This window comes from Scylla paramamosain, unplaced genomic scaffold (assembly GCF_035594125.1).
Source record: "Scylla paramamosain isolate STU-SP2022 unplaced genomic scaffold, ASM3559412v1 Contig8, whole genome shotgun sequence".
Classification (NCBI taxonomy): Eukaryota; Metazoa; Arthropoda; class Malacostraca; order Decapoda; family Portunidae; genus Scylla; species Scylla paramamosain.
In genome coordinates, this window is record NW_026973673.1 from 1,746,413 (window position 1) to 1,766,727 (window position 20,315).

Consider the following 20,315-nt stretch of genomic DNA (forward strand, 5'->3'; position numbering starts at 1 on the left):
CAACCCTCTCTTTCACCCTCCCATGCGGTCGGTAGGTAGAAGCAAGAAATTGAGTGGCAGAGAGAGAGAGAGAGAGAGAGAGAGAGAGGAGGAGGAGGAGGAGGAGGAGGAGGAGGCAGCCGCAGGAAACTGACGGACAAATGGACAAAGTTAAGACAAATTGGAGTCAGGGAAGTTTGCATATTATCTAGACTGCTGACGTTTGTACAGAGATGCTGCGAGGAGGAGGAGGAGGAGGAGGAGGAGGAGGAGGAGGATTGGTGGTTAGGTGGAATGTAAAAAGACTCGCGCTGACACTGAAGAGAAGGAAGATGAGGAAGAGGTGGAGGAGGAGGAGCAGGAGCAGGAGGAGGAGGAGGAGAAGGAGGAGGAGGATATAGACAAGGTGAAATGAGATGAAACCTGATGTTGAAATGCTCCTCCTCCTCCTCCTCCTCCTCCTCCTCCTCCTCCTCCTCCTCCTCCTACTACTACTACTACTACTACTACTACTACTACTACTACTACTTTCACCACTAAACCTTAACACTCACCCTTCTTCCTTCCCTCTCCCTTTTGCTATCTCCCCTCCCTTCCCCTCTTTTCCTCCCCTTTCTCTACTGTCCCTTCTTCCTTCCCTTCTCACCTCCTCGATAACAGTAATGAGAGAAGAAGTAATTAAAACATGAGGACTTTCCCTGTCTGTGTGTGTGTGTGTGTGTGTGTGTGTGTGTGTGTGGAAGTGAAGGAAATGACTCCACGCAACTCCACTTCCTTCTCTTCTTTCTCTTCCTCTCTCCCTCAATCTCTCTCACATTTCCTTCCTTCCACTTCCCCTCACCTCCCTCATAAGGCTTTCTCCCTCCCGACTCCCCTCTCCCCCTTTACCCCTCCTTTCCCTCTTCCCAATCACATCTTCTCCTTCCATCACTTCCCTTCTCATCAGTTTTTCTCGCTTCTCTCTTCTACCATTTTCGCTCTCACATCCCAAATATCCTCTCTTCCTCATTGCCCTTTCTTCCTTTTCTCATCTTCTCATTAGCCCTCTTCCTCCTTCTTTTCCTCCTGTAAATTAATGTTCCTATCTATAATGATAAAACAACAATTAAAATTCTCATCAATAAGAAATTAAGTGAAATAAGAAGTAGTTTTTATGCTCATGAAGTAAAATACAAACTTTCCTTACGAGATGATATTACAAAACTTAATTAAAATACAGATAGAGAAACGGAGATGGAAGAAAGAAGTGTAAGCAAAACCTGTAATTATCTGTACCTGAGGGGACCTAATGGACGCTCACACCTGTTCACCTGTCCTATTAACCTAACTTATTCTATCCACTTGTCCTATTTAATCCACTTGTATCATTTTCTTGACCTATGCACCTGTTCTATCCTTCTGTTCTGTTCTGTTCACCTGTCCTATCCACCTGTCCTGTCCACCTGTTCCACCCACCTGTGTTATTCTGTTCACCTGTCCACTCATTCACCTTTATGAGTAGCGGGGCCTCTTCTTCGGTGGCTCCTCATCATCATCTTCTGAGCGCACTATGATGACGCTGTCCTCTTCCCTACACAGCCTCAGGTTCAGGCTAAAGGGGATTGAGAACAGTTTTAAAGGAGTCGAGTCTGAGGTTAAGTGAATCGAGTCAGAGTCAAAGGACACCGAATCTGAATTTAAAGGAGTCGAGTTTGCGTTTAAGGGGGACGAGTCCGAGTTAGAGGGAATCGAATCCGAATTTTGAGGAATCGAATCCGAATTTTGGGGAACTGAATCCGAAGTTAAAGGAATCGAGTCTTCATGTGAGGGAGTCCGATCGCCCATCACGCCGCTGGACGAGGAAAGGAGACTGATCCACCAGGCCACTCCATTGGGCGGCCACTTCACTGCGTTACTCCACTGCCCCACCAGCGCCTGCACCCCCTCGGAGGAGACGTACCAGACCCGCGTAGGTCGCCACTCGGCCCAGTCGTCCCGCCTCTGGAAGAAAACCATATACCCCTCATCCTCTGACCTCATGGGCCACGTCGGGGGGGAGATGGTCGTGGAAGAGGACGAGGGCGGTGAGGTATTCGGGTCCTCAGAGAAAGAAGTGGACCTGGTTCTCTTTGGCATGTTGGTTTTCAAAGGACTCGTCAAAGTGTTGTTCTGAAGGTGAATGTTAAAGTAAAACTCTCCTTTATACTTTGTTTCTCCACATTTTCTCTACACTAGCTGGCTGTCTTGGTACAGGAGAGTGTGGGTGATAGCTGGGTTTTCAGTGCCTCCTTCACCCCTCTGCGTCTCACCTTCTACAGCAGAACCCTTCATTATTTACCAGTCTATTTTTCTGTATCTTGCTAGTTGTCTGTCTGTCTGTCTATCTATCTTTCTTCTATGTCTGTCTTTCTAGTTGTATGTCTGTCTACCTCTTTATCTATCTATCTAGAGAGCGGAAGTAGCTAAGAGGACCGGGAGATGAGGGGGTAGGTGACGGGAGGGGGAGAGTGGATGGAGGTAGGAGAGATGGGGAGAGTGAGGAGCAGAGGAGAGAGGAACGGGGCACGAGAAAAATGCAGGGAGATGATAGGCTGTCGTTGAGTCACCAGAGAGCGGACAGACGAACAAGAATAATGCACAATAAATTACTCCACAACAAAGACAATATCAACATTGACCTTACTATCACTCCCGCATTACATTACACAACATTAAATATGCGCTGAGTCAGTGAGTAAGTAAGATAAGGTGAGGAAGTATGAATATTTTAAGTATTATCCTTCCTCCGGCAACGTGTATCTTTTGTCTCGACTGAAGCTTCGAAACACTAATTAAAACTCACAACAGCTCGTCTTTCCCACCTATACACACTCAAAAACTCACCTAAACCTCACTCAGATAACCACTTCACCCTTATATTCCACCTACAGCACTTCATGATCCTTAGTTGCATTGAAATCGCCTGTAGAAGACTCACGCATCTGGTTCGCGCACATTCCGAACAAATGAGACAGTACCAAGGCCACATTCCGTTCACTTTCCTTCCTGCTCCTCACCGCGTGTGTTCCTGACCCTGTGCTCGTATTATCGCTAAATTCCCGCATCATCCTGCCTCTCCCAGCGATGGTCGGCTGTTTTACGTGTAGTGTAAGGTATAGTGATGTTGCCCTGAGTTTTTTTTTGTCAGTGTAGAGTATCTAGCATGCAAGTATTAGGGGTTTAAGTGAAGGTGTCTCTCTTTCAGATAGGTATTCCAGCACTGTTCTATTTTATATTGTCTTCCTCCTCTGACACATGCCAAAATGATAATCACTCCCAGTGTTGTTGTGGATCAGGGATGCTGTAAACTTTCCAGTGACCCAGCTGTGACCACACTGAATGTTTCCATTTGTGACTCACAGTGCAAGGGGCCAGTCACACCCTGCCCTCTAAAGACAACTCTCTCCCTTCACACAACTCTACATGTACCTAATATGCAGACACCCTTCACTCAGAATTCAAAATTTATGATGGTGGCTCTTACACAAGCTTTGGAGTCCCTGTCTGGGAAGGAGACCACAAATGTCCCCAGGTCGGACTCTTCTTCAGGTATCGAACCTAAGTGTCTTGACACCCTACTCAACTTTTTCTTCATTAATTTATGCAGCATTTGCCGCCTTATCTAATTTTCAATCTGTAGAACACCACCTCCCCTCTAATAAGCCTCATCTTCTTTTCGTCACCAAAATGCAGGTGTCTGAGCCAACTGACAGTAGCTCCTTCTCTGTTCCCTCCTATTTTCTCCATATTCATTTTTAATCCAGAGCTGGATGTTGCATCTTTGTAGGCAATGACATAACTTGCTCTTGTATCCATGCTTTTCATCCTCCTCCTCCTCCTCCTCTTCCTCTTCCTCTTCCTCTTCCTCATCTTTGTCGTCCTCCTCCTCCTCCTCCTCCTCCTCCTCCTCCTCCTCCTCCTCCTCCTCCTCCTCCTCCTCCTCCTCAACATCGACATGATGCTACCTTCTAGATAGCTATCTTCTCTTCTTCATTGACTCTCAACTGTCCCCTTCTACACTGAACATCTTCAGTCTATCCTTTACTTATAATATAAACTGGAAACTTTATGTCTTATTTCTAGCTAAAACAGCTTCTATAAAGTTAAGCCAGTTTTTTTTTCTTATCTCCTCCAATTGCTGATTCTGTACAGGGACCTTATCCATCCATGTAAGGAGTATGCCTTACATGTATGGGGAGTTCCACTCATAACACTGTAACAGACTTTGCAATCTCTCTCTCTTTTTGCCACAATATTGTGTCTCTTGCTATCTTGTACCACTATTTTCATGCTAACTGCTCTTCTGATCTTGCTAACTGCATGCCTCCCCTCCTCCTGCAGCCTCACTTCATAAAACTTTCTACTTTCTCTCATCCCTATTCTATCCACCTCTCAATTGCAAGTGTTAACCAGTATTCTCAATCATTCATTTCCTTTTCTGGTAAATTCTGGAACTCCCTTTCTACTTCTGTCTTTCCTCCTTATGACTTGAGGGAGGTTTTGAGACACTTATCCTCCAGTTTTCATGATCATTTCTGACTGTTTAGGGACTGGCACCTCAGTGGGCCTTTTTCTTCTAATTTTGTTGGCATTTTTGTCACATTTTACTGACATGCCACACATTCCAAGTGCACTTTCATTGCTCTCACTGTCTGTCCTATTCACCACAGCACCTCCCGAACAATAACATGCATCTTAAAGATGTATGAGATCTTGTAATTTATTCAGCCATATTGGCAATAATGCACCCTTTGACTTGATTGGAGTTTAGAGGTGTTAGTCACATGATGAGTTGGGAAGGTGAACAAGTGTTAGTACCTATCTGTACAGAGCCTGAGCTACATTTGTATCTATATTTATCCAATTTATCCCTTTGTTTGGTAGTTGGTGTGTTTGTGTGTGACATCGCCAAAGATTATGATCCTGCTCATCCACAGACAAAGATGGCAGTGAGGGGGGGCAGCACAGTGTTCATTGATGCCTCGGCACTTGGGGAGCTGACGAGCCAGCTGACGTCCCAAGACCTAGAGAGTCTTGTGGGCAACATCCAGCCGGCAGACTTGAAGGCTCTGCAGGAGGCAACTGAGGGTCATGTGAGTATTACTGCTTACAGAGGCAAGCTTTCAGATTTCACTTATTTTTGGTGTATTACTAGCAGTAGTCAGAGGATGCTGGGGCAGTGATGTAGGTGAGAGGAAAACAGGTTCTTTTCAATGATTGTGGTGGCAAAGTGTGTTGAATATTTTGTGAAAGATAAGTTGCCAATAGAGGACATGATTGAGATCATAAGGAATTAGATACAACAAAAGCCTAAGAACTGGAGAGATAGATTGAATACAACCAAAGTTGGGTATTGAAATCCTGTACTAGATCATTCTCAAATTTTTTTTACTAGACTTCTCAGAAGTTGACATTTCTAACATTTCTAAAAACTGGCAAGTGATCAAGGTTATTGTATTTACCATGCTGAAATCCTGCACGCCAAGAAGTATTATAATTGCTATGCATTATACACTATTCTTAGACAGTGATCCCTTAGTGTTGTTAATGATCCCTAACTATTACTCTACTTGTTGATCCCAGGTGGTGGACACTCCTGGAGTGCTCATCTCTGATGGGGTGACAGTGGGCAACATTGTGGAGGTGGAGGGTGTAGAGAGCGGAGTGCTGGAAGAGTCTCAGCAGCTGGACTCCCATGCTCACCACCAGCCAATGGAAGTGGACACCCTCACTGACCATGACCAGGTCATTGGTGAGTATCAGCTGCAGATTTGTCATGGCCATACAAGGACAAAAAAAATAAATTTATAGTCCTTTCAAGCACTTATACGTAATTGTGTGTTGGCCTTGATCTCTATCCACAGGAGGCAATATCAGGGAATGTATCACTCACTATTGTCTGCCTTGTGTTACATACTTTTGGTTCTCCCGCACAGGTGAAATGGACATGCTGCAACAGGGTGGTGAGCTGATTGGCATGGCAGGAGAGGAGATGTCCACAGGCGGTGAGGCTGCCACCACCTCGGCTCTGCTGGCTTCTGTGTCTTCGGGTGACTCCTCTTCCTCCCAGATAGTTTCAGAGACGCCACAGCTCATAAAGAGCAGCTTGGGCCAGTTTGTAGTTCTGCAGCAGAACCAGGTGAGGCTACAGCTGCTTCTGTAGTGCTACTGTAGTGTCTTATTTATTCCTACTATCTTTTCATTGTACCCTTACTTGCAGTAGTCTCCCTGTTTTTTACATTATGGCTAGATGTTGCAAAAGGTGACAGAAACACATGAATGTAGGGACTAAGGATGCCTTCTCTGTACTTTTATTCCATCATTTATATTAGGTGTGACAGCTTTTCTTTGCCATCTCAATACCAATATATTGATGTGTATATCAGTAGATCCAGGCTGGACCTGTCAGGTATTGACTGTACATTTTATGTAGTAGTAGTGTGGGAATTACAGCACCCAACAAATAATGGAGAAATTTCTGAATGTTTTATCGAAATTAGTAATATTTCTCAATGAGACGGAACTCAGGAGTAAAAGCAAGGTGACCAATTTTTACTTATATATTTCAGCAGAATAACATCTCTATTGGTTCCATGGCCAACCGAATCATCACATCGGGCGGCCAGGTGGTGAGCACAGTGTCGGGCCCTAGCAGCAGCAACAACAGCAAGCCGGTGGTGGTGAACACATCTCAGCTCAGTGGGGGAGTGAGGCAGCAGATGGTGGTCACCTCGCAGGCCCACCCAGTGCGGACGGTGCAGTTCAAGCAGTCATCGCAGACCCAGTCACACAACAGCAGCGGTGTGAGTGGAAGCCGTGTTTTAGGAGAGTGGTCTGTAGTCTTTGAAGTGTTCCCTTTAGCTCTAGACAGAAAAAGCTTCATAACAGGATACATGGTGATAGAGATAAGCTATATAGATATATAGTTAATGCAGGGACTTGTGGTTTGTTGATTCTTGCACATACTCTGGAAGTACAGCTTATTAGTCAGGACTTTTCTGTACTAATCTTTAAAATGTTAATGATGATTTCCTTTACCCTTTTATGAAGAATGTGAATCATAACTGATTGACCATAAACCCTCTTTGGTTTGAGAGCATATAGGACTTGTGATGATGTAGCTGTGAGAGAAACGTTTCCAACTGACATGCTGACATGCCTGCCTTGCCTGTGCAGACGGTGACCAAGGTGATCATCGGCAGTCAGGCTGGCGGGGGCATGAGCAACATTGGGAGCCAGCAGGTGCGCCTCATCACCAGCCAGAGTGGTAATACTGCAGCCTCCCCTGCCAAGCTGACCTTGCAGCAGGCACAGCATGTGGGCTTCTTGCCATCCTCCAAGCCACAGGGCCAATCTCCAAACAAAGTCAGGAAGGAACACTGGTGAACCTGAGTTTTGTCTTGATGCAGCATCTCTCTCTCTCTCTCTCTCTCTCTCTCTCTCTCTCTCTCTCTCTCTCTCTCTCTCTCTCTCTCTCTCTCTCTCTCTCTCTCTCTCTCTCTCTCTCCAACAGAATGACACCATCACCCTGCACTCATTTTCCTCCATTTGATGAAGTAGACTTAGCTAAGATGAAGATCAGAGCTAGATGTAATTATGGTAGGAATAATAATAATAAGGTGATTAAGGGATATCTCCAGAAAAAGTGAGGCATCAGAAATCCCAGAAAGGTAAATGGAGTTGTGGTGTAGCTCCAGCTTCCCTCTCAAATGCCATCAGAAAAATTGAACAGAATTCTGGATATCATTCTGCAACTACAAGAAGCTATGTTGGTAATCTTTAGAGGTCTGAAAGTAGACAGGGAAAGAAAGTGTAAAGATGAATACAATTAAGGAGACATTCCCCAATAAAGTGTGAGGATAGATTGTTAGAATATATGAGAGCAAGGACAAGAGAGTGGTAGGACAGTAGAGTGCAGGGATGAGGTGCATGGACAGGTGCAGATGGAGACTTTTGCCATGGCCATCCACATCCTGTAAGGGAATTGCCAGAAACAGGCATCTCTGTAGATTAGATTCGAAGAAAGAAGCTCCGTGCAAGGAGGAAGATACCGGTTGTTAATGTAGCCTCCGTTCAGCAGATTGTTGTGCAGCGGGTGAGTATGGGTGGAGTGTCCCCTGTGAAGAGTCCCAATAAGTTGGTCCCTGTGTCCTCCAAGTCACCCACCAAAATTGCCCCAGCCCCTCCTTCCACACAGCAGGTGGGTTGTCCGGCAGTGGCTGCTTTCCTCCCTGCTTGTCTATAAGGGGCTGCCATTATTGTGTGTTTCATCAGCAAGCTCCAGCCTTTGTCTTGTTTGTGCTTCTTTAAGTCTTATTTCTATATTTATGCTATTTTCTGTATGTGAATATATTTTTCTTATTGGAGGTTCCATTTTAAAAATATATATGATAAGAATTATGAATCTTTAGTCACAGAGAAAAGCTGTATGCATTTTCATGAAGGGATGGAATATTGTGCATTATTAGCCAACATATTACAAACAAGGCTTTACATGCAGGATGGGCAGAAGCTATTGTGCAAACTCTTATACATAGGAATACAAGATTTAAGCAAACTTCTATCTGTAATTCCCTACATAAGTTGTCATTGTTAATTATCAGTTCAGCAACATTACCATTTATCCCTCTAAACATTGTTATGGTGCAGGATTGTGTGTTGCTTGGCTATGAATGGTATGAATGGCTGCCTGTGACTGGTGGCTAAGTGCCAGCCATCCTAAAGTGCAGTTAATAGTGTAATCATTTGTTGAATTTTCTAACCATCCTAGAAACAAGTTATGTAAGCATCAAGTAGAGAGTCATCAGTGGATGCATCCGACATTCATCATTATTTATATTGCTTCTTCGTATTTGAGGAGTTGAGATTAATATTTAGGTATGTCATGCTTCCATATTGCACGATCTTGTTTTTTCCCTAATTTTTCAAGTAACTAGATTTATCTTCTCAGACTTCAATCATGGTTTATTTTTCCATTTTTTTAAATTTTTAGTAACTTTGGTAAATCACATCTAATAAGGAACAAGGAGGCAGCGTTTCATATGTTGTGCCAGCTGTCCATCTTGTCCATGTCATTTGCTGCTGGTGACCTCTGTTTTCCTTGTGTACTAATTTTGTGACAGCCACCTTGGTACCTCTTCTTGTAATCTACTGCTGTTCTCTGGGTCTGTTAGTCTTGTGATGACTTGCCGCATGTTGATCTCGATGGTCACATCTCATCTCTCATCTGTCAGGGTGGTGATAGCTCATGTGTTTGATTTCTTCTTGGTGATTCTTGGGTTACAACAGATACACTAAAATTATGACTCCCTTAAGTCATCTAAGAGATTATAATCTGTATCTACATATATGTAAAAATGAACGTGTGAGTGACTTCCACTCACTGTTCATTATTAGAATGTATGCTGTGTGTACTTTTTTCAGCCAGGAATTCATCATAAATGTTGTCATCCAGCAATTTCTGTATTTCACAAAATGTTGCCCTCACTTAATACTTTGTTGACACAGAAGGATTATCTGATATCCTGTGTATTCTCATGCCAACAGTTTAACTGAGGTGCTTAGAGTTGTATCTGGACACTGTCTTTGCAGATTTTAACTCAAGTGAGCAGTGGTGGAGCTGTGAGGAACATTCTTTCAAGTCCTCAGAAGATTGTCATAAAGAGCAATATTCCTCAACCTGGACAGGTGAGTAGTGTTGTGTGGCTGTGCTTGTTTCATTATGGCAATGTTTGCAGCACCATGAGGGAAAGTTGAAGCTGTGAAAGAGATGTGCATGTCAAACTGGGACAGGGATGTAAATTAAATTATTTGTAAGAGAGAGAAATGTAAGTTTTGAGTTGATAGTGGGAAAGGGAGAGTTGGGAGAGTGATGTGCTGTTGAAGGGGAAGCAAGTGTCTGGTGTCTTCCTTAGGGGACAGTGAGCACCGTCCGGAGTGGCCAGATTGTCACTTCTGGGGGACAGCAGGTCATCAAGATTCCAGCCAATCAAGTGCAGCAACTGACAGCACAGCAGCAAAATGTGCAAGTTCTCTCCAATAAGGTTTTTTTTTTTTTAATTGTTATTGTTAACATTTTAATTTGATTTTTGTTGGTTGAATAATTAGTTAATGTAGGAATGGCACAAGAATCAAGAGTGTGTAATGTGGTAACAAGCTGTCTGAATGGGGCATGTGCAGTGACAAGATGGGTGGCTGAGGTCAATGAGAATGTGTATGAGATGTGGCATGAGCAAGTGTGGATGCTGTATAAGTTGTGGAGTGGTGAAATGGGTGAAGAGGAACACACAGACATGGTATGGCTATATTGAGATGAAGAGCAAAGAGTTTGTAAAGAAAGTGCATATGAGTGAAGTTGAAGGTGCTAATAGGAGGGTAAGGTCAAAATTAAGGCTATGCCCATTGCTCCCAATCAGACTGTAAGTTTGACTTTGCTCTTACTGTTATGATTACCATGCTGTGATGGCAGTGTTGGTATGGTATGTAGCAGTACACATGGCAGGTAACTAGCCATGGGTAGGATGGTTACAGTACTGTATACTTGGCATGCACCTCTAGTTGAAACTAATTCCCCCTTTGAAATAGTAGAACCAAATAAATGATGAGTTGGTGTACATGTAATTTTTTCTCATGTTGAATTAAATTGCTTCAAGTAACTTCAGTCTTAATCCCCTCACCACTCCTATGCAGGGGAACAAGCAGCGGGTGATCATCCCAGTGTCCGGCTCAGGCTCGTCCAATGTGTCAGGTGGGATGCCTCAGACCAACCTGACCCTCCCAGCCTCTGCCCTGCCCCCAGGAGTCCTTTCCAACACCCAGCCAGGTTCAGTGGTTATGATCCCAGCTCACTACATGTCACAGGTACCTTGGTGCTCACACTGCAGTTGTCACTTACACCAAGCTATCATATTAACACTTAGGTGGCAGGTGACATACTGGTACATCCTGCTTCTGGTGGACCTCGTATTTGGGAGATGTTTTATTGCGTCTCTGTAATTTCTGGTGCACTCTTCATCATGAAGAAAACAACAACAAAATATTTCAAAATTGTTACCTAACATAGGATAAAGTTTAAATTAAATTCTGCTATGTTATAGCTTCAGTCAAACACTACAAGCAACAGCACAATTCAAGCATCAAACCAGATTCCTCCAGGAACCATCATCCCACACACCACAAAGCCACAGCCTTCTCGCACAATCATTGATGCAAATGGGATCAGACCAAGAAAACCTTGCAACTGTAAAAAGAGCCAGTGTCTTAAATTGTGAGTATTCTTGCTTACTTTAAAAAAGCTCCCCTCCACCATATCCTCTTCATGCCTTCCTTCTTGACATCAGAACTACAAAAAAGCTCATTGAGTCCTTTCCTATCAATACACCGGTACCCATTTTGAGAATGTATGAGTAAACTGTTTTCCCACATTGGTGGTTCGTCAGCATGTGGCGAAATGGAGGCTATTTTGCATGTACTGAAGTGACCTTTTCTTTCTTCCTTAGATACTGTGATTGCTTTGCAAATGGAGAATTTTGCAACAACTGTAATTGTGCAAACTGTTTCAACAATTTAAATCATGAGGAGGATAGACAGAAAGCAATCAAGGCATGTTTGGATAGAAATCCCCAAGCTTTCCGGCCAAAGATTGGCAAAGGTGGAAGCGATAATGAAAGGAGACACAACAAAGGCTGCAACTGTAAGCGGTCTGGGTGCCTGAAGAACTACTGTGAATGTTATGAGGTAAGTGTATTTTTATGGATTATTTTTAGTAAATGCATAGGTGGTATTTGTTTTGTTGCTGTCAATATTTTGTAGATACAAAAGGCATCTTTTACCTGCCACAAACAAAATATATAGTAATTACTTGCACCATTTTATCATTTAACTAATATGTGATTATTTGCAGGCCAAGATCCCATGCTCCAACATGTGCAAGTGTGTGGCTGCTGCAAGAATGTGGACATGACACCAGCACTGGAGAGGAAGGGACTGATGCAGCTGGCCAAATGTGCTGAAGCACGGGTCAATCAGCAGAAGGCCGTTAAATCAAAATTACCTTCATTCTCACATCACTCACCCAATAAAATGATTCTTCCTACCACTTCAAAGTAAGCATTACTTGAGTACTTCAAGACAAATTTTAAACCTAAGAAATGTTGGCCCACTTGTAGCAGGAAAAGAGCATCTGAGGAGCCATAGTAGTTTTTGCAGGATATCAAAGAAGCCATGAAGTTGCTTTGGTAATAGAGCTATTGCTTTAATCTTTTCATAAATACCATACATCTCTTAAAAATTCCAGTTTGTGGTAAGATAACTATAAGATGACTTATAGCACATAACAAACAGTGAGATACACAGTCCTCAAGAAGAATTTGTCACAAGTTTTTATGAACACAATGTCATTTGGGGAAGAAAATTCAAGCAGAAAAGAAAGATTCTAGAGGATGTGTGAAAGTAACAGAGAAAAAAATGATGAAAATGATAATTTGTGTTATTTATTTAATTTATTAATTTACTTATTTACTTATTTATTTATTTGTTTTATTTATTTTTTTTTATTTATTTATTTTTTTTTTGCAGATCTGGTTACTATCGAATGAACAAGGAGGTGGTGGAGGCAACATGCCAGTGTTTGCTAGCACAGGCAGACAAGGCAGAGGGAGCCTTGGTGTCAGCTGCTCAGTTGGAACAAACTGTCATCTCGGAGTTCTCACGATGCCTAATGCAGATCATTGGCAGCTACACGTCACGATCTAGAGGTCAGTGAACAGAGTGCTTCGTCCCTGACTCACCTTTTCCGTGCACTGCTGTACATTTCTGTTGAGCACCACATTACACCTCATGCCATTAACATTAAACTGTGAAGATATGAAGACTGTATGGTTGTGTGTGAGTAGTGCTTTCATGCATATCTTTTCAGTTTTAGTTAAGCTAGATAAATACATGGCCAGATACATTGAGAAATACATAAGTAATAGTGGAGATACACACAAAAATTAAATAATAAAGTATTGCAATGTTTTTTGTAAACTAATGAAGTGGTTTGTTGTCTTTCAGGGCTGGGTGACACGTAGCACTGAACTCAATGCATTGATATTATTTTGTGTATTTCAGTAGTATGTTGATATGGCAGGTCATTTTCCCTCACAAGAAATGCTCCCAAAATGAGGCACAAAAGTTTCTAGTTTTTGTTCTCATCAGTGTCAGGTGTTGGATAAAGAGCCTAAACTGCATTTTGCTAGACAGTTGATCATTTCCTTGTTTTGCTGAAAAAAAAAAAAAATAATAATAATTGCCTGCAAATATGTTGCCAGTCAGATGAGCACAGCCATGTGTCAGTGTTCATCACTAATTTATATCAATCTCTCTCTCTCTCTCTCTCTCTCTCTCTCTCTCTCTCTCTCTCTCTCTCTCTCTCTCATTTTATAAAACAGCACTTCTAGGAATGATAAGGAAAGTAAATTGATGGTTTACATGCAGTCCTGTTTTGTATCAGTAATGTATTCAGGGAACCCCAGTATTCATAACTTTATTTTGTTTTATTGTGCATTATGTTATTTCAAGTAATATATACAAATATATAATATTTTACATTATTATATAAGTATTAATGCCTGACAAATATTTTTTATAACTTAACAAGATTCTCTTCATGCTTAAAAGTCTTCATTCATGAGTTTCCACATTGTTCTTTCCTTTGCTAATAAATTTTGAGTTTGACAGCTAAACTTATAATTCAATGACCGTGCCTAGAAATTATAGTGCTTTTTACTGGATGCTGTGCAGAATGAGAAGCTGTGTTCATCATTATTATCATCATAAGTGTCTTGCTTCCTTCTCAGGACCTCAAAGTGGGACGTTTATAACTAGTGTGAACAGGAGGCGCATCCATTCCCATACATTATAGTTTATGCCACATCATATCTCCTATTTGTTCCCTACTTGCCATCCCACTCTTCTGGAGTGTCCATATAGTAATACACATGGACATTGTCCTAAACGGGTTTTCTTATCTCACATTTTGTTATCAGTTATTAACCTGATTTAAAGCTTAAGACTGAAAAGTAATTTCTCATTTGTGTCCTTAGTTCCACTTAATGTACTCAGGAGTGAAAGGATAAAGTAAGTGAGCTGATTAATGTGAAGTTAAGCCAAACTATCTCTTTTCTTATTTTATTTTTTTTATTATATTTGGCACTTGATTCACTCATAAGCAGATTTCATGGAGTAACTACAATCCATCCCAATCACTGACAGTATGCAGTTGGTTGGCCAGGCACAAACAACTATAGATACACTTGGATAAACTTGCTGGTCACTGCGGATGGTAATACTTTATACATTTTCACACAAATAAAATACCTTTACGTAAACTGTACTGTAAAAATAGCGACATGACTCGGGTGTTATTTAATATAGTGGAAAAAAATTATATATATATATATATATATATATATATATATATATATATATATATATATATATATATATATATATATCAAATCAAAGAAGAATATATATATCAAATCGAAAAGAAATCAAAAATTTCTTTTCGGCCTCCTCCTTCGCAGACATGACGATCCTGTCTCCTCGTCAGTCACCTGCGAACTAAACAGTTTGATCAAAATTTTGACAGGAGCCCCCACACGCATCAAAAATTTGACGACTCGTCAAAAAATATCAAACGGATTTGATCAATCAAAATTTTGCTTCAAATCTTTTTTTGACATCAAAACGTCCTACACACACTCAAATTTTGCATCAAAATTTTGATGCAAAATTTTGACGCTTTTTTTGAACGTGTATGGGCCCCTTAAGGGTAGTAGGCAGAGATATGAATGGTTGCTGTTGCTGCTGCTGATGATGATAGTGATGATGGTAGTGTTGTTTTGTTGTGACGTCACAGGTCCAGCTGACGCTCGCGCCTCGCTGCCTCGTCTCAGTCTTGTCCGTCGCTGTTGGTGTGTGTCGCATTTCTGTTTTCAGTGAAAAACGGCAATGGCTTTCGCTGTGCAGATTCGTCAACAGCTGCAGGCGCTTGTTTCGTCCGGCGGTTCCCACAAGGACCATGACAAGTGAGTGGTATGTGGTGTAGAGTGGTGGTGTGGTTCAGGGAGGCGGGAACACACAGAGGCTTGCCTGGCCAGGGGCAGCTCAACGGTGGCCTCAGCACAGTAAGATCACTTACTTACGCCCCATGACCGTTTTCCAGGGTGGGTAAAGCTCAGTTCCATACCCCCCCCCCCTTAAGTGCTCAAGCTTGAATGCTAAATCTTCGGAGACTAACTCGAGTATCTAGTGGACCAATTTTGTCAAGCATAAGCTCCCCATCCCCCTGCGGTTAGGTTAGGTAATGTTTTATATAAAATGCTTCAGCAGCTAACCAAATCGGTATTTCTTGATAAGAAGTCCGTCCCCTCCATTCCACCGCTAACCTCCCCTAACCCCTCAAACAAGCTTGGGGACCTGTGGAGAATTGGGTTTTTTTGGGGGGGATGAAAAATAAGTGAAATAAGGGTGTTAAAAATCTAAGGAAATTTACCTTAATATTTCAAATTTCTCAAACATATCCTAGCCCCTAGACCCCTCCTGCTTGGGAGTTAATTGATTTGTTGTTTTCCAGAAACAGGGTTGTTCTGGAGTCCATTCTGAAAGCAGGCAATGAGAGTGATGTTGCAGAAGGACTTACTTATACTTACTTTCGATATTTTCGAAAATTCTGCCCATTAACAGCAGGGCTGAAGTCGGCTTCCGCCTGTCCCCGTCGATCCCACTGTCTCTTCCCTTTCCTGTTCCTGGAGTACTTCAGGCAAGGTGTTGTGGTGGCAGCTGGGGTATCCTGGTATTGGTGGATGGTCTGGTAGCCCTTCTAACCACTTATCTAGGTTTCTTTTAAAGGTTTCAGGGCTAGTTCCACTCAGATCTCTGAGTTCTTGGGGGAGGCAGTTAAACAGACGAGGTCCATTGTGGGTGAAGGAGTTGTGGGTCAGTGTCCTCACTCGTTGTATGGAGCCTTGGACACCCTTGATGAAGCAGAGTCTCCCTTTCCTCGGATGTTGGTTTACTATGATCCCCACGTTTGGTACTCTGTCCTCTAATATTTTCCACACGTACAGTATACAGTATCGCTCCCTTCTTCGCTGTAGCGAGTACAATTTCAGCTCACTGAGCCTTTCCCAGTAGTCCAAGTGCTGTACCTCCTGGATTCTTGCAGTGAAGGCTCTTTGGATGGCTTCTAGGGTAGTAATTTCTTGGATCTTGTGTGGGGACCAGAGTTGACAGCAATACTCCAGCCTTGGGAGTACCAGAGATTTCCATAGAGTCTTCAGGCACTGCCCATCCCTGGAGGCAAAGGTTCTCAGCACCCACCCACTCATGCTCTTTCCTGCTTCGGCTGTTTTGTTGATATGGTGGGAAAAAGTTGCGTCGCTGCTCATATGGACTCCCAGATCCTTGACATGCTCTTTGTCTTCTATTGGCTGATTTTGTTATATTCATAGCATGTTGAGTTTTTAAGGACTTCGTTTCTCCCATAGCGTATCAGTTCAAATTTGTCGCCATTAAGGAGCATGTTGTTGGTTGATGCCCAGTCCAGTATTTTGTGCAAATATCCCTGAATATTGGCTGCATCTTCTGGGCATGTTATTTGATGTTTTATCCTGGTATCGTCTGCAAAGGAGGATGCTTCAGCGTGTTCCAGGTTGTCGTCAATGTCTCCTACATGGATTAAAAATAGGAGTGGTCCCAGCACTGAGCCTTGGGGCACTCCACTCCGTACAATGCTCAGTTCAGAGAGTTCACCTTGGACTGATACTTGTTGGGTCCTCCCAGTCAGAAAGCCGTGTAGCCATCTTCCAAGTGGGCCCACTATTCCATGTTTTCGGAGTTTGTACAGGAGTATCCCGTGGTCCACTTTATCGAAAGCTTTCGCAAAATCCAAATATATCACGTCAGCATTGTGGCCATCTTGTGTACTTTCTAGGATCCTCTCATAATGTTGTAGTAGCTGGAACAGGCATGAGCGGCCCTGTCTGAAACCATGTTGTCCATTGTTAAAGGCTTTCTTTTTGTCTAGGAATTCCACCATCCTCTTCCGTACTATTCTCTCACAGATCTTGATGAGGTGGGATGTCAGGGCAACTGGTCTGTATTTACTGGCTAGGCCTCTGCTGCCTCCCTTGTGTATGGGTGTGATGATGGCAGACTTGAGGGCTGCAGGCACTGTTCCAGATTGCAGTGAGAGTGACCACAGCATTTGGAGTGGTTTGGCTAGTTCCTGGCTGCAGTTTCTTAGCAGTTGGGCATGAAAGCCGTCGGGTCCAGCTGCTGCATCAGGGGCTATGGCTTTTATTGCCTCTGTTATGTCCTTCTCACTGATGCTGATTGAGGAAAGTGTTTGGGGGGTGTTGGAAGAGTCAGTGAAAAAAGGTCCTGGGTTGGTTATCCTCTTTTCCTCATTTGGGTTGCTGAAGACACTCTCATATTGGCTCCTCAGTATATTTGCCATTTGTTTGGGATCCGCAGTCGGTTCTCCATCCACTCCATAGAGTGGTCCAACCACCGATTTGGCCTTCAGTTTCTTTCTTGCATAGGAGAAAAAGTACCTTGGGTTCTCCTTAATACGGGATACTGCTTCTTTTTCTTCTCTCTGTTGTTGTTCCTCATGAGATAGTTTAAGCTTGGTTTCTACCTCTTCAATTAGAGATTTGATTTTATCTTTGGCAGGTGTGAAGCTTGTTCTCCTAAGCTTGTTACAGAGTGAGTGTCTCCTTCTCATGAGGATTTTACGGTCTCGGGGAATTATGTTTTTGTCTTTTTTTCTTGCTTTCTGTGGTATGTGTCTGAGGCAGATTTCGCGACACCTTGCTACTATTTCCTTAAGGAGGTCATCTATATTGGTCATATGTAGTCGATGCTCCCAATTTGTGGCTCTCATTTCTGCTCTGACTTGTTCCCAGTTGATATTGGGGTTGTAGAAGTTCAGGTTGCCTATGTGGTCTTCAGCTGCTGCTCTCCTTTCGTAGTAATAGTCCTTAGGCTTGTCCGTGCTGGTTGTTTTTACATGAATGTAGTTGTGGTCGGACAGGATAGTTTCGCAGATTTCGTATGAGTGGATTAGGTTGTGGCTATTTGTGAGGATTAGGTCCAAAATGTTATTCCCCCTGGTAGGTTCCTTTATTATTTGGGAAAGGAAGTGCTTCACCATCAGGTTTGTAAGGGCTATAGCTTGTTGTTTGTCTTCAAGGCTGCCCCCGGTAATCCTCATATCCTCCCAGTTTATGTATGGGAAGTTAAAATCCTCAAGAATCAATACTTCCGTGGTCTGTCTTGGGAGGGAGTCTAGTATTTCTTTCATCCTTAAAATTACCTCTTCGAACTGTTCTGATGATGTGTTTGGAGGTCTATATGCTGTAATTACCAGCTGATCTAGCTTTTTCAGGTAGATTGTCAGTAGCTCTGTTGTTCCGTTGGAAAATGTGCCCATATTCTCGGCACTTGCCGCCATGTCATTCCTGATATAATTTATGACTCCTCCGTGGCTTCTGTTTATTCTGTCAGCTCTGAAGATGGTGTAGCCATCAAAGGCGATTTCTGCATCCAGGTGATCTCTGGTCAAGTGGGTCTCTGTTAGTGCTAGAAACACTGAATTTTCTTGATGGGCTAGTTCCTTTAGCATTGGGAGTTTGACCTGGTTTGACTTTGGACAGAGACCTCTGATGTTTGCATAAGAGAAAGAGATTAGTGGTACATTCGGTTGCACCCCCTGTCCCTCATCTCCAGTCTTTCCAGTCTGTCCATTAGGTTGCCTGTGGTTTTCTGTTGTTGTTTCTCCATTTCTGTTATTTTCTGGAAGACTTTGTCTAAAAAAAGATTCTGTTCTGTCTCCATGGTTTGGGACTGGTTTGCTGTGGCATTCTGTCTATCCTGCTGCTTTTCCATTGTAGGGTTCACCTTTACTTGCTCCTTTGGGGTGTTGTTCTGCTGAGGATGAGTTATGATGTCGTCCTCTCTCTTTCGTGTTGTTCCTTTTGGGTGCGGGTACCGACATATTTCTTCGAAGCAAGTTTGGGTCCAGATGGCATTTCGGCAGATGATTGGGTGGTAGTCCTGACACCTCCTGCCAAGCGTGCATCCTAATTTCTTATCCAGGCCATGCCTTAAAAGCTTGGTGCATGCTTTTGGATGGTTGTGGCTACAGCCTTCTCCCCTAACTCCAAATTTGCAAATATTCTTCCTATAGTATCTGCAGGTCTTGAGATGCCTTATGGGGTTGTCTACCTGGGTGGCGTCGGCAGGAGGAGGAGGAGTAATAGTAGTGGATTCAGTAGTTATGGTGCTTGGCCTAGCTTCATCACCTTTCTGATCCTTAGATTCTGTACTCTCCCCTTTTCCAGTGCTTTGTGTTGTTTCTGAACTAGGTAAATCTTGGGAGCCTAAAGGAGTGTTTTCATTTTTCTTGCTGTCTTCTATTTCTTCTGCCTGAGTGTCATAATCTGAATAGTTAAGTTTTACACAGAATAGACATGTGTATCTCCTATTGGATTTAGTCAGCACCACTACATAATAGGTTGGCAGCTCTGTGCATAGGTAGTGAGTCCACATGCTGCAGTTATTGCACTTAATACCCATATTGCAATGTTTTTGGCATTTTGTACATGGGTAAATATCAGTCTTACTTTGGGCTCTGTTGTTTACATCAGCTGATGTGGTAGCCTCCATCTTAGCTTCCTGGTCCATCCTTCTCTTATTTTGCTCAATATTCTACTGATGCTTCTACCTCAACTTCAATCTATCAATGAGACGTAATAGTGAGGGCACCGGCAGGCTGAGAGTAGCGAGAGCAGCCAGGCCTACCTGGCCTACGTAGCCACAACAACATCTATATGTATATCTATATTTCAAATTACGGTAAGATCTTTAATGAGAAGAGTCACCTGGTCAGCTACCCTGTAAACACGGTGTATTTCACTCTCTTGGCCCAGTAAGGGGGTAACAAGTGACAAATTCTGAGGGATGAGGGTAAAATAACAGCTAAATAACTCAGCACAGTCAACACTACAGGCTCACCAAGCTTTTATTGAAGCAAGTAAAGCTTTAGGAAATTATGTACAGAATTTAATTGGTGAAAATAAACCTTATTTAATGAACAATGAAGTTACTTTAACTTTGAGTGATTAAACCTAATACTGCCTCCTTTATCAAAGAGAATAAGCTATACATTGTCTTGATCCTGAGGTGTTGGTCTTCAGCTGAGAACACATACATTTAGTTATGCAGTAGGCAGGTGTTAGATACATAGCAGCAGAAAACTTACGTGTGTA

General features: G+C 42.7%; 2 protein-coding genes across 15 annotated transcripts in view; both read left to right on the top strand.

Annotated features, from left to right (window-relative positions):
- Positions 1 to 1,190: 1,190 nt before the first annotated feature.
- Positions 1,191 to 12,095, top strand: LOC135096884 (protein lin-54 homolog). Of its 8 annotated transcripts, none has more exons than XM_063998645.1 (14): positions 1,191 to 2,133; positions 2,889 to 3,105; positions 4,935 to 5,090; positions 5,581 to 5,749; positions 5,934 to 6,136; positions 6,570 to 6,800; positions 7,174 to 7,362; positions 8,078 to 8,197; positions 9,589 to 9,684; positions 9,912 to 10,040; positions 10,687 to 10,857; positions 11,094 to 11,263; positions 11,496 to 11,733; positions 11,900 to 12,095. In XM_063998645.1, exons 2-14 carry the CDS (start codon positions 3,082 to 3,084, stop codon positions 11,957 to 11,959), a joined length of 1,956 nt encoding a protein of 651 aa, XP_063854715.1. In that variant the 5' UTR covers positions 1,191 to 2,133; positions 2,889 to 3,081; the 3' UTR covers positions 11,960 to 12,095. The 8 variants fall into 8 exon arrangements, with proteins under 8 accessions (XP_063854715.1, XP_063854720.1, XP_063854721.1 ...); XM_063998646.1 differs by having other exon boundaries at positions 1,192 to 2,133; positions 6,567 to 6,800; positions 9,912 to 10,019; XM_063998649.1 differs by having other exon boundaries at positions 1,192 to 2,133; positions 6,567 to 6,800; positions 7,174 to 7,239.
- A 518-nt stretch (positions 12,096 to 12,613) lies between these two features.
- Positions 12,614 to 20,315, top strand: part of LOC135096886 (COP9 signalosome complex subunit 4-like) — a 53,139-nt gene continuing 45,437 nt past the window's right edge. For 2 of the 7 annotated variants that reach the window (XR_010265134.1, XM_063998652.1), the window contains exons 1-2: positions 12,614 to 12,752; positions 14,900 to 15,068. Coding sequence is in view for 1 of the 7 variants with exons in the window: in XM_063998652.1 (XP_063854722.1) it covers positions 15,062 to 15,068 (7 nt within the window). In the remaining 6 variants the exon portion in view is untranslated. Of the gene's footprint in view, positions 12,753 to 14,899; positions 15,076 to 15,175; positions 15,207 to 15,717; positions 15,803 to 19,741; positions 19,903 to 20,315 lie in introns of those variants that run through there. The other 5 variants (XR_010265136.1, XR_010265135.1, XR_010265133.1 and 2 more) reach the window with 5 other exon arrangements.

Bases quoted from the DNA above. Each gene is read 5' to 3' on its own strand.
- LOC135096884 (XM_063998644.1), top strand. From the start codon at position 3,082: ATGGTCGGCTGTTTTACGTGTAGT. The intron at 5,750-5,933 runs GTGAGTATCAGC...TCTCCCGCACAG, and splicing joins TGACCATGACCAGGTCATTG to GTGAAATGGACATGCTGCAA. The intron at 7,363-8,077 runs GTCAGGAAGGAA...TCCGTTCAGCAG, and splicing joins AGGGCCAATCTCCAAACAAA to ATTGTTGTGCAGCGGGTGAG.